This window comes from Protopterus annectens, chromosome 7.part0, assembly GCF_019279795.1.
Source record: "Protopterus annectens isolate FY-2018-M chromosome 7.part0, PAN1.0, whole genome shotgun sequence".
In the NCBI taxonomy this organism is placed as follows: domain Eukaryota; kingdom Metazoa; phylum Chordata; order Ceratodontiformes; family Protopteridae; genus Protopterus; species Protopterus annectens.
The window spans coordinates 1080847452-1080862439 of NC_056739.1; the positions used below are offsets into that span (position 1 = coordinate 1080847452).

Consider the following 14988-nt stretch of genomic DNA (forward strand, 5'->3'; position numbering starts at 1 on the left):
TAGATTCCAAGTCTATTTTGGTGGTATCTACTTGGTCCTCTGTATACACCTTTACAACACGCTACAGAATTTATGCCTTTTCCACGTCCAGGATGGTCATTGCTAGGTCAGTCCCATTTGGACTGCTGGGCAGCACTTCTATTTAGTAACCAACCACATTTCGTTCTTTTGCTCTGGGAATCTCCCATTGGGTGAAGAATACTGCAACAGTGATTTTAGTCAGGACATATATTACAGTTACCAAAACAATAGATATCCTACTGATAAAAGCGAAACAAGCAAGTTGGTCACAAGTACCCGAAACTGCACTGATAAACCAAAAAAGGTACAAGCCAGATAGCCAGTCCCAGATGATTGTTTATTCCGCAAATCCATGAACCAACACTGATAAATCACACTGCAAACCAAAGAACATTAACGTAGTATAAAATATCCTAACATTTTCGTCGTATCACTTCATCAGATGAATACCACAATCAAAATTGACTGTTTAAATAGAAGTTTAAAATGTTGACATCCAATGAAAATACAAAAACAATTAAAACCTTGTTAAAATTGTGACGTGTTTGAAATATTTTGTTAAATGCTAAAAATATACCATATATGTACGTATTTAAAAGAACTGAGAATATTATTCTAAAAACTGAATGTTCACTGTCAGGACCTGATTTTATAAATCAATAAAATAATAAAAAATTGAATAATATGTAAATGTGTGTCATCCTACTGATCCTTGTTCCAGTATTCATCCCACCCTCCATCTCCTCTCTTCTATTTCACTGCCATCTTCAGTTTGCACTTCCCTTTTGTTGCTCAGTCCTTTATTCTCTTATATGGGTAAGGGGGAGCCTTTTACCAATTTGAACTACACCCCTGCTAGCTGACCAGTCTCATCAGTAGTCTTCAGGCTACCGGCTTGGAAGATGGTCTGATTTTATGCATGTTCATACGTCTGTCTTTATACCCCTGGCATACAAGCTGAGGTTATGCAGTTGATGTTTGACCTAGAGAAGGTAAAGTTTTGGTACCCCAGATGGAAATTGGCATCAGCAGTGATAATCTGTCCATATTTCCACTTCAATGGATATATTGTATAACAGTGTTATCCGCAGTGGTGCAGCGGTTAGTGTTGGCGCCTCACAGCAAGAGGTTCTCCCATTCAATTATCTGTTGGAGCACCTTCTGTGTGGAGTCTGCACGTCCTCCTTGCAGTCGAGTGACATTTAAAGACATGCAGGTAGGTGCGTGCGTGAATGGGTGTGCCTTCTTTGAAGGTTGGGCATCGGGCTGGCAACTCGGCACTGTAAAAATCCACTGCCAGTCATTAGCGGACCGGCGTTCAGCTGTGATGACCCCTAAGACATTACTTACTGGATATATTGTATAATAAATGGTGCCTTCTTGATGATCACTTGGTTGTGAGTTGCTGTGAACGTGAAGAATACACAAGTGTCTTAACAAGGAGGTGCCTGTTATCCTAGGCTGTCTAACCTTAATGTTATAAAAAGGTGTTATTAGTAGATGGGTTATGCACAGCATTGTTACTGAGGTATTTCTTAAATCACAGGTTTAAATTAATTGGCTGCATTCTGTTGCATGGTAAATGTGTTATAATATGGCAAGTCTGTCAGACAAACGGGCTTAATTCTGAAAAGTTTATTTTGGATGGTTATTATATTGGAATGATTTTTCATTTTTAAAGTTTTTCAGATTTTGAGATGCAAATATATTTGGATTGGTTGCTTTATTTGTCATGTGACAGGATGGAATTTTTAAACCTGTCTTTCTTATGATTCATTTCTGATGAAATTGTATTTTTATGATGAAAGGGCTTAACTTGAGTACTAAATACTAGGGGGAATAGTGCTGATGATAAATGCAGTAACCATGCATTTTGTCAAGTCTACAGCTTATTGACAGAGGAAGGGAAGGTGTCACTACCCAACCAAATTAAAGTTGATAGCACAGTGCTGAAGTTGACTTGCGATTTTCAATTACAGAATTTGTTGTTTACCCTTTGGTCAGTTAATAAAGAACTATGAAAACAAAGCACCCCCCCACGTGCATGTATATTTGCATAGCTTTGATGGCATTGCAGACCCAAGTGCACAGTGTACCTTGTAAGACGGCCTACACCTAAAATAGACTTTGGCAGATTGGGAAGTCTGAGCCAAAGCTGGGGCAGGCTTTGTAAACTAGACTTAGCGTGCAAGTTTTTTCATTGTATTAGTAATGGTTATTATATTGCGAAGTGTACATTTAGCAAATTAGGGAGAGAGAATCATGTATTGGCAATTGCTCAAACACATTTATTGTTTAAGCATGTGAATTGAGTTGTTGCTAGGAGTTTTTGAATTGTATGCATAGCGCATGGTTTAAGAATATGGGTTCATAGGTCTGTTGCAGATTAAGGACCACTGGGACTTTTTTAAGCTTGGCTATACATCCCAATCCTCTGTCAAGTTTTGGCACTCTTGGTAGTGCAAGCAGGGACTTGGGAGTTTAAACATTTACAAGCAAAGTCCTGGGAAATAAACTGTTTACAGGCTGCCTGAAACTATTAAATATATAGATGCCAAACCAGGGGTGAGTTTCCAGTTCCCCATCCAGCGGTCTAAGTTACAGTTTAATTGGGTTAGGGAGGAATGACACTGCTTCACATGGATGGGGGGCTTGTTCCAGAGAAGCGGTAGTCTCTGCGATGCATACCATAGATTCATAGGTTAGTACTAGGCTATCGGCCCTAGGGCCTATACAAGCCTAGCCATAACAATTCCCTGGCTATTTCTTCCCACAGTATTTACTTCTCTGGACTCATGTCTAGCAGGGCGACTGACGTGATCCCCGGGGTGAATTTCCTAGCAGGTCCTGATTATATCACAGGCAAGGTTTGAGTTTTTAGAATGGGTAATTCTGATGTTTGTTTTTGCTGCTGTGCAGGAAGTCCATCAGATTGGGGTCTGAAGATGCTTTGTGTACCAGACTTAATTCTCCCCTCTGGGATATTTTTAATGTTGATTAGGTAATGTACATGTCCTACATCCGTATCCAATGGGACAATAAGTGATCTCCATCAGGGAATTAATGTGCAAGTATTGGCTGGTTAAAGTCTTCTGCTTCATGGTAGCATATTAAAGCTCCAGTGAAGCACAGACTGAAAAAAAAAAAAAACGGCTATCATTTTTTTATGCTTTCTAAATACAGCTTTCCTGTTTTTAGTATGTGTGGAAAAAAAAGTTAAAGGAAATTAGAAAAAATAGTGGGTTTGTGAGTGAGCCTGCTTGTGAGAGAGATGGACACAGAGGAAACTTCCTTGATCACAATTCTAAATAAAGCTAGAAGTATGAGAGAAAAGACCTAAAATCAGGGACAAAAATTTAAATGCAACAGTTATCAACATACATTTCCTGTACAATAGGAAGTATGAAGCTATAAAGCCTGACTTTCAGTGACCTTGATCTTCACGTTTTTACCATAAAGTTAAACATTTTAAAGGGACAGGGTAAAATTAGGGATAGTTTTAAGGCATGGGGGATGCAGTTCCAGTGCCTTGGACCACATTTTGTATGCCTATGCATCTGTGTGTGTCTGTTCTATAAGTGTGTGTGTGTGTGTGTGTGTGTGTGTGTGTTGTTTTAAAGAAAAAAAAGAACAGTAATGCCCTCCTGATAACATCCACACTGGAAATAATGGGCCTTCCAGGGGTAGTGTGACCTATGCATGTGGCATTGGGCCTCAGAGCATTCTTGGCAGTTCATTTTTTCCCTGATGATGCTTACTCTATCAGACATTGTTTGCTTACTGTGTTGGTCAACAGAAAGCATGTAGTCATATGCACATACTATCTTTTAAATTTTTATATGGAAACGTTTGTCTCATGTAGTTGATAAGAGTGAGGTTGTTGAAAGGAGTCCCAGGTTTTAAGTTATCATCAACTGAAAACTACTGTAGGATTTCTTCTGTGAAAATGAAATGCCTATGTGGAAATCATTACAAGGGTGAGAGATTCTCCCATTTTAGAAATGGTCTTCTGGAATTTGGATGTAGATGTTTTAAATTGGTGACGGTTGCAGTGTGAGTCTATTAAGTGATTTATACTGCAGTAGTATAACTTTTAAGTCTGCATTTTGACTGAGTGAAGGACTCTTGTATAGTTGTTGATGGGCTTTTGATTTGTCTGTATTAATTTTTTTTGCAGCTGTCCTGGATGATAATCGCCTCACAGCTGAAGAGATGGATGAGAGGCGCAGACAGAACATTGCTTATGAGTATCTTTGTCACTTGGAGGAAGCAAAACGGTGAGTACGTCACTACAAGAAATTGTAATTGTGTGATCACAGGAGATGTCCTTTTGCTTTCCTTTTTTCAGTTTAGTATACTGTTGCCACTCCATCCTGCCTTGCTCTCTGCCCCGTGCGCTCTTGAGTACCTTCATTGAACTTGCAAGCATTGTTACAAATTTTTAATCTCTGGAGGTGGAATTGTTAGGAGCAGAATATTCAGTACTTCTTTTTCATTTATTTAAGTTTGTTTTCAGAAATGGTCATAAGTGTGTTTTTATGGGAGAGAGAGGGCTGGGGTCAACAACAGTAGTATCTTCTATCATGCAAGCACCAGTACTGATGCCATCCTTGGTGGTAGTAATACTAGCTGTCTAAGGATTTAGTCATCATCTTGGGATCATTTTGTTTTGCAGCGCCAGTACTGTCTAGAGATGTAATGTTTTTTTGGTTCTGTTGCTGGAGTTTACTTTTGCCACCTTATCAGAAATTGTATATTTGGTCCAGTTTTAACAATTTAGTATTAGGATAGTGCAGGACCTGTTCTGTTAACTTTTGTCTTGTGTTACTATTTGAGGCACATCTGGCATGTACAAAAAGAGGTACCAGTGTGCATGGCCAGTATATACACAACATTATCTTGGGAATTCTGTAGTTTTGTGTAATGTGGTGGGAAGCTTCTTTAACGTGTTACCCAGATGCCACTGAGATTTATTGCATGAACCTTCTGGTGTCTGTTTTAGCGATTTCCTTCTCTTGAGTCACAGCTGTCTCCTAGAGTGATCCTAAGGACAGCCACCATGGTCTGTGAACTGTTCAAGGCAAAGGGGAAAAATGTAAGTAGGTTGCCAGGGCTTTCTTCTGTATCTGACGCACACCCACCCACTCACTCACTCACTCACGTACACTCTCACACCTACAAACAGTTTAGAGTCTTCAGTACACCTACTGTATTTCATTAGAATGTGCCAGGAAACGAGCATCCAGAAAAAAATAAAAAACACATGAACTCATGGGAGGACATACAGACTGCAAAGATGGAACCCTAGCTACTATACCACAAATTACTGCTCTATTGTTTTTCCTGAGCTACTCTTTGACTTCCTTTGCTCTTTTGGGAGAGGTTTCTGCCGTCCTTTGTAAGGTATTTTGATCACTTATTTTTTGTGCATACCATTCACTTCTCTCCTGATTTGGAGTTATTGGTGGTATTGGCAGAGTGTTTTCATGTGGTCATGGCTCAGAGCATGGAAGGCCTTTGACAGTATTTATTATTAAAAGGAACACCGAAGACTTGCGCCCCCCCCCCCAAAAAAAATGCAAAGTTAAAAGGCAAAACTGTTTTGCTGAAACTCCCCTTAGCAGAATATAATGTGCCTTGAAGTGCTGTGAATCGTGGAGATGGTATGTTTGTTTGAACAGAGTGAGTGATCCCTTTCTTGTGTGTTTTGTTTGGATTTTGTGTTTTCAGCTTTACATTTTTATTGCTTCCTTTATTGAAATCTCAAGTCTTTTTGGTAGTGGACATTGGTTCATAGATGAATGAATAAAAAGGAACTAGGAGGTGGAAGAACTTTGGAGAACTGCAGCACAAGCTCTAAACCCATACAGGCTTTCTGTGCTCCATTCCTGATAAGCATATGAAGCAGTGTGTGTTTTCAGGTTTCCTTTATCAGTTGGTAACCTTGCACATTATTGTTAGAGGATAATTTTGTGCCACATGTTTCTTGCCCTTTTAAGGACAATTGTGTGTTAACTACGGACTTTGTAAATGACTTTTACATATGAATACCGTTCAATTTGCTTTAGTGTCTACTTTTATTTCCTGCTGATTAATAACTTTAAGAATGTAATTGATTAGTGATTCCTAATTTAAAAAAATGCAGTTTTGGCTACAGAAGTGATTTTTAACACTTTTCAGTCCAATTTGCTATGTGCATAACACAGAAATTTAGTAATATACATTTTAAACAATAATGTAGAATGGATCAAAAGAACAAAGGGTAACCTGACACAGTATTTTTCAAGTTCTTGCAGATGTTTAAGTGTAAAAAGCTCAAATGCTTGACTGTTGTTTTGAAATGTATATATTTTTATCTTCCTATTTTTGAATAAGTCGTGGATTACCTGAGTCTTTTAAAATGATGTACCTTTTAGATAATTGTGTTGAAGCTGTGTTGTGATACCAATTAACTAATTGTGATATGTATATAAGGAGTGGTGATTTTAAGCATTTGATGCACACTGAGGCAGGACATAGTCCAAAAGGTTTGTGAGCTACTAAACTTTGATCTGAAGTAGTTAACTTCGTTTGATCAGCAACCTGTGGGCTTCGGATCCGACACGGATCTGAGCCGGCAGCATACCAAGCAAAAAGATCTGAGCTCCAAGCTCCTCCCCCTTACCCATACCACACTGCAACCTCCTTCCAATCCTCAGATCTCGTTTGCTGCGGCTTTGCCAAGCACGGGATTCTTAGAGCTCCAGGCAAGTGTAGCAATTTTTTACTTCAAACTTTTCTTTTAGTCTACTTTTTTTTTGTGTGTGCGTGTATTTTAGTACCTTTCTGTGGGTGTTATTTCCCCCTTCACCTTTGGTAGTTGGTAGTTATTCATCCCTTAGTAGGCCCCCTTTTTTATTCCTTCTTTAAGGTGCGCATGTATGGCTCTGTGTGTGTCTCTAGTATGGCTGAAAGTCCTAAAGTGACTTTTTCCAAGTGCTCTGAGTGTCGCCATAAGCTTTCGCCAGCGGATGGTCACACTCGGTGCTTGATTTCCTTGGGGGTTCCGCACCTTTCTTCAGGCTTCCAGATTTGTGCGGCCTTCAACCCCCGAGCCTTAAGGGATAGGAAGAACAAGCTGATTCTGGCGGGTCTTCTACCTGCAGAATCGGCTTCTTCTCCTTCCCTCTCTGTAGCGACAGCCGTGGCTGCGGCTGACCAGCCAAACGGCCCTCTTCCCCTGTCTGGGACTCACCCTCTCACTTTGTCTCAGGGAGAATGAGAGGCCAAGAAGGATAGAAAAGAAGGGGGAGAGAGAGAGAGAGAGAGAAAAAGAGAGAGAGAAAGAAGCCGCTAGAGGCAGGCCGAATTGGACCCCTCGGCCCCTCCCGCTAAGGTGGTCTCTTCTCCATTAAGAGTGTCCAAGCCTTCCTCCCCACAGCTCCGTTCGCCGTGTTTCTCCCTGGAGCCGGAGGAGGAGACCCAACCAGCCTCGAGGTCGTCGCGTCGGCGGCTTCCTCCAGGTGTACTCGCAGCATTTTGGTGGCAGATATGGACCGGATGATGCATCGATTCTTGCAAACTCAGATGCAGATGGGAGTGTTGCTGCCCCCCCCCTCCAGGGGGGGGGGGTAGTTCAGCTCCACTGTTCGCCCCAATAGCTACTTCTCTGATCCACCACCGGATTTTGGAGTCTTCGGATCCGAGGAGCCCCGGAGCCAGGGGGTCGGCACCGATGGTTAATTACTATGTCTATGCCGGCCATGCCCTCCAGCTTATCGAATCCGCTTTCGGATCCAAGCTCTCAGAGCCGAGAGCTGGGCATCGGATCGGGGGGGGGGTGAGTGTGTCTTCGGCTCCTTTGCGGTCATTCTCTCGGGTCTAACTGCTTTGGCTCCAGCACAGATCCCCTCGTTGGATCCGAGGGCCCCCGTCACCTGTCTTAGAGAGGCCATTTCCCCTTCGGCATTTGATGTGGTGGAGAGGGTTCACTCTGGAGGATCGAGACTCCCACTCTTTCCTCAGGGTCTGTCCCTGCTCCCTCGCAGATCAGTTTGTCCTCTATCATCCAGTCCCCCCAGGGACAGTCTGTGTCGTTGACATTCCAGCCAGTTCCCCTGGAGGAACATGAATCTGTTGGTGAGCCCCCCTCGGACAGTCCCCCCGAGAAGGTCCCTCAGAAACGCCTGTGCAAAAGGAGGCACTTGGACTCCCCTGAGGCCCTCACCGAGGATACCGATTTGGAGGAAGGGGAGGGTTCCCCCAAATCACCCCCCGACGACGTCTTCTTTGGAGACATTATGGAAATACTCCGCCAAAAGGGGGGTGGTCCGCCCAAAAACCCTCCTCAGACAAGTCTGTATTCCTGGAGGCGTTCGACACAGGCCCATCTACCTCTTGGGTGTCCCCTCCAGCTGACCCCCTGGTCGACCTGATTACCAGCAGGGAGTGGAAGGAGCCGGACACTGTAGAGCCGATACCTAGAAGGCTCGATGAGGTTCTTAGTCCCCCTGCAGACAAGTTTCGTGGAGCAAGGGTTCCCCAGTTGATACCATGGTGGTGGTGGCGGCCACCAAAAAGGAACTCTCCCAGGAAAGTTTTTCGGTCCATCCCCCTGACAAGGAGTCTCGGGCAATGGACCGCATTGGAAAGCGGACTTTTGCTTCAACTACCTTCTCTGTAAGGGCGCTGAATTACTTGGCCCATGTAATCGGACTGCAGCGGGACCTGGTCAAAGAGTACACAGAGTCTCCCCCAGAGTCCTTGTCGGCCGAGGATAAACGGACTTTCTCGGCTCGTATGGCCACTCTCAAGTCAGTGTCTAATACTTCTGTGCAGCTACTTTCCCATGCAACGGAGGGAGCTGCTAGAGCTAGCGGGTCCGGTATCGCCTTAAGGCATCTTGCCTGGCTTCGACTTTGCGATTTCTCACAACCCTTCAAGGCATCCTTTGCGAATGCACCCTTTGAAGGGTCGACCCTCTTCGGGAAGACCGTCCGCAAGACGCTGGTCCAGAGTGAGAAAGACGGGAAAACACTGTCAGCCATCGGAATATGCTTCTCTACACCTCAAAGGTCCTTCTCTAGGAACCAGCGAGAGCAGAAGAAGATGTGGTTCTGGAAATCTCAGCAGGCCCGGAATGCTCAGGACTTGTTCTAGGGGGACAAGATGGACGCCGGTCCAGAGGAAGAGGGGGGCCGAAGAACTTCGGGTCACGGGAACCCTTTTCTGACCGACCCGTGCAGCAGCCCTGAGGGGTTGCCCGACTGCTCCTCTCTGGAGGCAGTCGAGGGGCGTTTTTCGAGGCACCTGGCTCAATGGGAGTCCACCTTGACAGCTCGCTGGGTGCTTCAGATAATATCCAGAGGCTATTCAGTCCCCTTCATAAACAAGCCCCCTTACTTAAGGCGCCTCCCGGATGTTCCACCCACTCAAAGGAAGGCCGCGGCTTTGGAAATAAAGAAGCAGTTGGAAAAAAGAGCCATCCAGGATGTGCCCCCAGACCAGTCCGGATCAGTCATCTACTCTAGGTTCTTTCTAGTGCCAAAAAAGACAGGGGACTTGAGGCCGATTCTCAACCTGTCAACAATGAACCTTTTCGTTGCCAAGGAAAAATTCCGGAAGGTCACGATACAATCCATTCTGCCCCTCTTGCAGGAGGAGGACTGGATGTGCTCCATAGACCTCAAGGATGCGTACTACCATATTCTCATGGACAAGACGGTCCAGGAGGTTTCTCCGCTTTCGGCTAGGGGCCAGTCATTACCAGTTCAGGGTCCTACCCTTTGGTCTTACCACAGCCCCCAGGGTGTTCCCCAAGGTCATGGCAGTTGTAGCGGCCCACCTGAGGCTCCAGGGCATACAGGTCTTCCCGTACCTAGATGACTGGCTCCTCACCACCCCCACCAGTCATCTACTTTCACTAGCCAGGTATTTATTCCTCCAGATGTCACCCCGGTTGGGGACAACCATAGATGTCAAGAAGTCTTTCCTCCAGCCTCTTCAAGTGTTAGACTTCATAGTGGCCAGGATAGATACCCTCCAGGCCAGGGCCTTCCTAACGTTAGACAGACTTCACAGCATGACTCTGCATGTGCTAGCCCTCTTTTGGTTCCCTGCTCCCCCAGCAGAATTAGTCCTGAGAGCTTTGGGGTCCATGGCGGCAGCGGTAAATCTGATTCCTTACGCTCATCTACACATGAGGGTTCTACAGTGGACATTGCAAGTCCAGTGGTCTATTCTACACCACCTTCTAGACTTCCCGATTCCCCTCAGCAGGGTTTGCAGGAACTTCCTCATGTGTTGGCATAAATCCCGAGCCCTTCGGGAAGGACGACCTTTTGTTATGTCACCACCCCAGGCCACAGTGACAATAGACGCCTCCCACCTAGGGTGGGGGGGCATTGTGCGGGCAGGACTGTCCGAGGCATGTGGACTCGGACCGAGAATGTACTGCATATAAATGTCCTGGAGATGAGGGCAGTCCTTTTGGAGTTGCAGGCCCTTCATGCCTCTCTTCCTCCGGGGACTATTGCTATCCAGTCGGACAGTATGTTAGTGGTCTGGTATATCAACAAATGGGGGAACCAGGTCTTACCCCCTTTGCCGAGAAGCCATGAGAGTTCGGGAGTGGGCGATCTCCACCAACCGCTTCCTGTTAGCAACGCACATTCCAGGTCGGTCCAACATACTGGCGGACAAATTGAACAGAACTATCCTCTCTCCTTAAGAGTGGTTTCTGAATCCTTGTGTAGCAGACCAGATCTTCCTCAAGTGGGGTCAACCTTGCTGCGATCTCTTCGCATCGCCTTCCAACGTGAAGTGCAGTGAGTTTTTTGCTCTAATTCCTCCTTTGGGAGAAGCCCCCAGAGACGCTGTAGTCCATGCTTGGCCACCCGATCTTCTTTATGCGTATCCTCTACTTCCGCTTATGACAAAATTTCTGCAGAAAGCTCGCCAGTTGGAGAGCAAGATTATCCTCATAGCCCCCTTCTGGTCTCGTCAAGTCTGGTTCCCCTGCTTGCAGTCTCATCTCATAGCTCCACTCTGGATCTTTGATCCCATTCTGAATCTGATTTCTCATCCCTCAGGAATGGCTTCTCTGATCCTGGACCGTCTCAAGCTCTCAGCTTGGCTGATCCAGTTCCCCTAGTTGCCCAGACTCCCGGTATCTCTTCCCGAGTCAAGTCTATCCTGGTGGCGGCACATAAACCCTCTACCAGGAAGATTTACATTAGCAAATGGAAACGTTTTTCAATTTGGGCTTCACAAAAGAACTTGGATCCTTTCACTGCTCCTATTTCAGCGGTACTGGAATTCTTGTCTCATATTTTTCAGCAAGGGGCCAGCTCATCTACTGTGAAGGTCCAGCTGGCTGCCATTTCCCATTTTCATATTTGAGACAACTTTGGTTCCCTCGCTGCCGCCAGAATTTGTAGGACCTTTCTAAAAGGCACTTTTTTCTTTTGAGACCGCCTGTTAGAAATTCATCCCCGCCCTGGGATCTGACCTTAGTTCTTCAGGCGTTAGTTGCACCTCCCTTTGAACCCACAGCTTCGTTGATCTGAAGTTCTTGTCATGGAAGATGGCTTTTTTGGTAGCAATTACTTCAGCCAGGAGAGTGTCTGAGCTTCAGGCTCTCTGTATTAAACTTCCATACCTTGTGTTTCATAAGGATAGGGTATCTCTCAGGACTAATCCCTCCTTTCTCCCTAAAGTTGCTTCGAGACTAACATTAATCAGTCCATTAATTTGCCTGTCTTTTTCCCTAATTTCCAGAACAAAGGAGAATATAAATTTCATTTGCTGGATGTTCAGACAGTTATGTTTTTATTTGCACAGGACGGCTGTCTTTCATAAATCTGATCAACTTTTTGTCTCCTTTGCTAAGCCTTTTCTAGGGAAACCAGTTTCAAAGGTGACTCTCGCCAGGTGGATTTAGAGTTGTATCTTACAAGCATAGAGAGAGTCTGGCTTACCAGAGCCAATGGGAGTTCATGCTCATTCTGCGCGTTCTATTGCAACTTCTGCTGCATTCTGGTCTAGAGTTTCCCTGGATGACATTTGTTCAGTGGCTACCTGGGCATCCTCTCACACCTTTATCTCTCATTATAAATTGGATTTGGTGTCTAGAGGAAGGGCTGCCTTTGGCTCTGCAGTGCTCCGTAATATCCTTCCTTAAGGGCCTCCCAAGATTTGGGTAGCTGGGGACTCTGTCCCACAGGTTGCTGATCAAATGAATGAACTACTTCAGATTAAGAAGTTATGTACTCACCATAACGTTCCATCTGAGTAGGTAAACTTTGTCAGCAACCGTCCCTCCCTCCTTCCTCCTGACCTTCATGGTTATTTAGCTGAGCTCGATGTTCGGACTTGGGAGCTTTATGTTATCCTTGAGTTAGGTGTCTCATGTTGTTAGTTTGTTTTGTTATTATGTGCAGGTGGCAAACTCAATCTGAGGATTGGAAGGAGGTTGCAGTGTAGTATGGGTAAGGGGGAGGAGCTTGGAGCTCGGATCTTTTTGCTTGGTATGCTGCCGGCTCAGATGCGTGTCGGATCCGAAACCCACAGGTTGCTGACAAATGAAGTTTACATACTCAGATGGAACGTTATGGTGCGTACATAACTTCTTTTTTATTGTATTCCTGAGTTGATCGATTGTTTCCTTCACTGCATTTTCTTTGTGGACATTATTGCTGTTTGTTATACAGTGAAGGTTAACCTTCCATTTAGTCCCTTTTTCTTTGTTGTGCATTATTAAGAGGTGTTATCAAAGTTAAGTATTACAAATGAAGGAAGATCTTACAGAACAAGGAAAGAAGCAATGGGTGCTGAAGGGAAAGTTAAGGAGTATTCAAATGTTATGCATGAGTTTAGGAAGGTTGCTGTTAAGCAAGTCAAGTTTTTGTTCATTTCAGTGTACAAAAACACTTAGCAAAATGACTTTCGTAACAAAAAATAGAAGGGGGTAATTTTTGTCAGTATGATCACTGCTGCAGTAGCCTTAGCTTTGAGTTCTGTCCTGCTAAGGATAGAACAGTTGGCCATTTCCATGGCCCCAGTCACTCGTCTCGAGCTGAGCTGAAGAAAGAATGGTTTGATTTTGCAACCCCTCATGGCTTTCTTGCCACCAGAGAGCACTCATTTTGTAGTCTTTCAAGGAATGACAGTTGGCTAATACTTTCCATTACTGGGCAGAGAAGTTCCCTTTGGGGGGGGGGGGGGGACCTTCCGTACTACTTTTATGACAGCACCTGAACTTTCTGTGAAATTATAATTTTCAATCTACCCATGACTTTTAAAACAGTAGGATTACTTTTTATGATTGTGAAAAAGCGTTGGTAAAACTAAAATCTACTTTTTCTTAGATAAGTTATTTTGGTTTTAGAGGTTGGGTGAAGTGTTTAAATACTTTTTTTTTAACTGTGTTTTCTGTGGAAAATGTGACTTTTTTTAACCACTTTACTACTGCAGGAATTAGGCTGTTTGTTCCATGGTAAAGCCAAAAAAAAAGTACTGGTTCTGATGTTCGTTTTACCAGCCACACACAAAAAATGCAACTAACTTTGCTACGGTCTCTGCTGTGAATAGGTGAATCTGCTGTGTCCATTTCTGATTCCTCAGACCATTCATCACTGTTCTTTGCTCCCTCTGGTGTAGTCCCATACAGCCATCATGAATGGGGGAGGGTTAGACAATGCCCCTCTGTGGCTATTGGAGTGCCCTTGTTGGGCAAGGGAGAACCACTGTTGTCTGTCCTGGAAGAAGGATCAGGGAATTCCTCTTGGCCTAGCCAAAATAGCTGTTCTTAAAGAGGTTTTGCTTGTCAAATGGGCCTGCTTTAGACGTTCCTGTCAAAAAGTGAAATAAGTTGAAGGTGAGTGAAATAAGTTGATCCTTCAAATAGAACAAGATGGTTTAAGATTAGCTGATTTGAAGGGATACTTTAGAACTGCACATTTAAGGCTCATATACACAACACAAGCAGAAGGTTGTAATTCAAAATGGAAAGGGATGATGAAGCAGGAGGAAGTTCAAGAAATAGTGGGATTCTGGATTCAGGCAGTTAAGGAGAATAATAACCATACAGAATATTATATTAGTATACTAGCAGAACGTGTTATAAGAGCTAAGCCAACATGAATAGAGAAGGGTTTTGCCAGTAGTGATTACTGCAAGAATGGGTACAGAGAATAAGCAAGAGGGGGCTGGAATTTGCTGGAGGAAACTGGCAACTGAACCTTGGTATTGGGACTAAATGTCTAGACAGGGAATTGTAGTAGAATAGGATGAGGATAAGACTTAAGGCTGCAGGCTAGAGACGGTCTTCACAGGGAATTGTAGTAGAATAGGATGAGGATAAGACTTAGAGCTGCAGGCTAGAGACGGTCTTCCTTACCAGGGACTGATATAGTACAAGCAAAGAGAAAGGGATAGGGAACCTTAAGTGAAAGATCTGCTGTGTTGTGTTTTTTAGTTGAATCTAGAACACAAGCTGCCTTAAGGAATCTTTAATAGGGCATATAAAATATTGTATGATAACTATAAGAAGCAATCAGAGGATAGAAAAGGTTGGCAAAACAATTTACAGAGCACTGGGAGAAATTATGTATGGCTAAGTGTGCAACATGCAGTCCAGAAGGTTTAGAATCCTTACTTGCAAGTATTTGAGTAGTTAATCTGAAGTAGTTTGCTTAATTTGATCTTCAACCCGTTGGAATACGGATCTGAGCCGGCAACTTCACAAGCATCTGCTCCAAGCTCCTCCCACTACCCATAATACACCACCACCTTCCATCCCTCAGATCTCATTTGCCATGGCTATCGCTTCCATCGTGGTCTCTGACCTCTAGTGTTAAGTAGTTTTCTTCAAAGTTTCTAGCTTAAATTTAATAGTTTTTGGGTGTGTGATTTTGGTTGTGTAGGTGTTTTCTCCCTTCTGCCCCCTCGCTGGTGCGTAATGTTAGAAAACGTTTCTAGTTAGTTTTC

General features: G+C 44.1%; 1 protein-coding gene across 1 annotated transcript in view; it reads left to right on the forward strand.

The window, feature by feature from the left end:
• Positions 1-14988, forward strand: part of IQGAP1 (IQ motif containing GTPase activating protein 1) — a 1927315-nt gene that overhangs the window by 129412 nt on the left and 1782915 nt on the right. The window contains exon 2 of the mRNA XM_044076373.1: positions 4199-4298. Coding sequence (XP_043932308.1) covers positions 4199-4298 — 100 coding nt within the window. The remainder of the gene's footprint in view (positions 1-4198; positions 4299-14988) is intronic.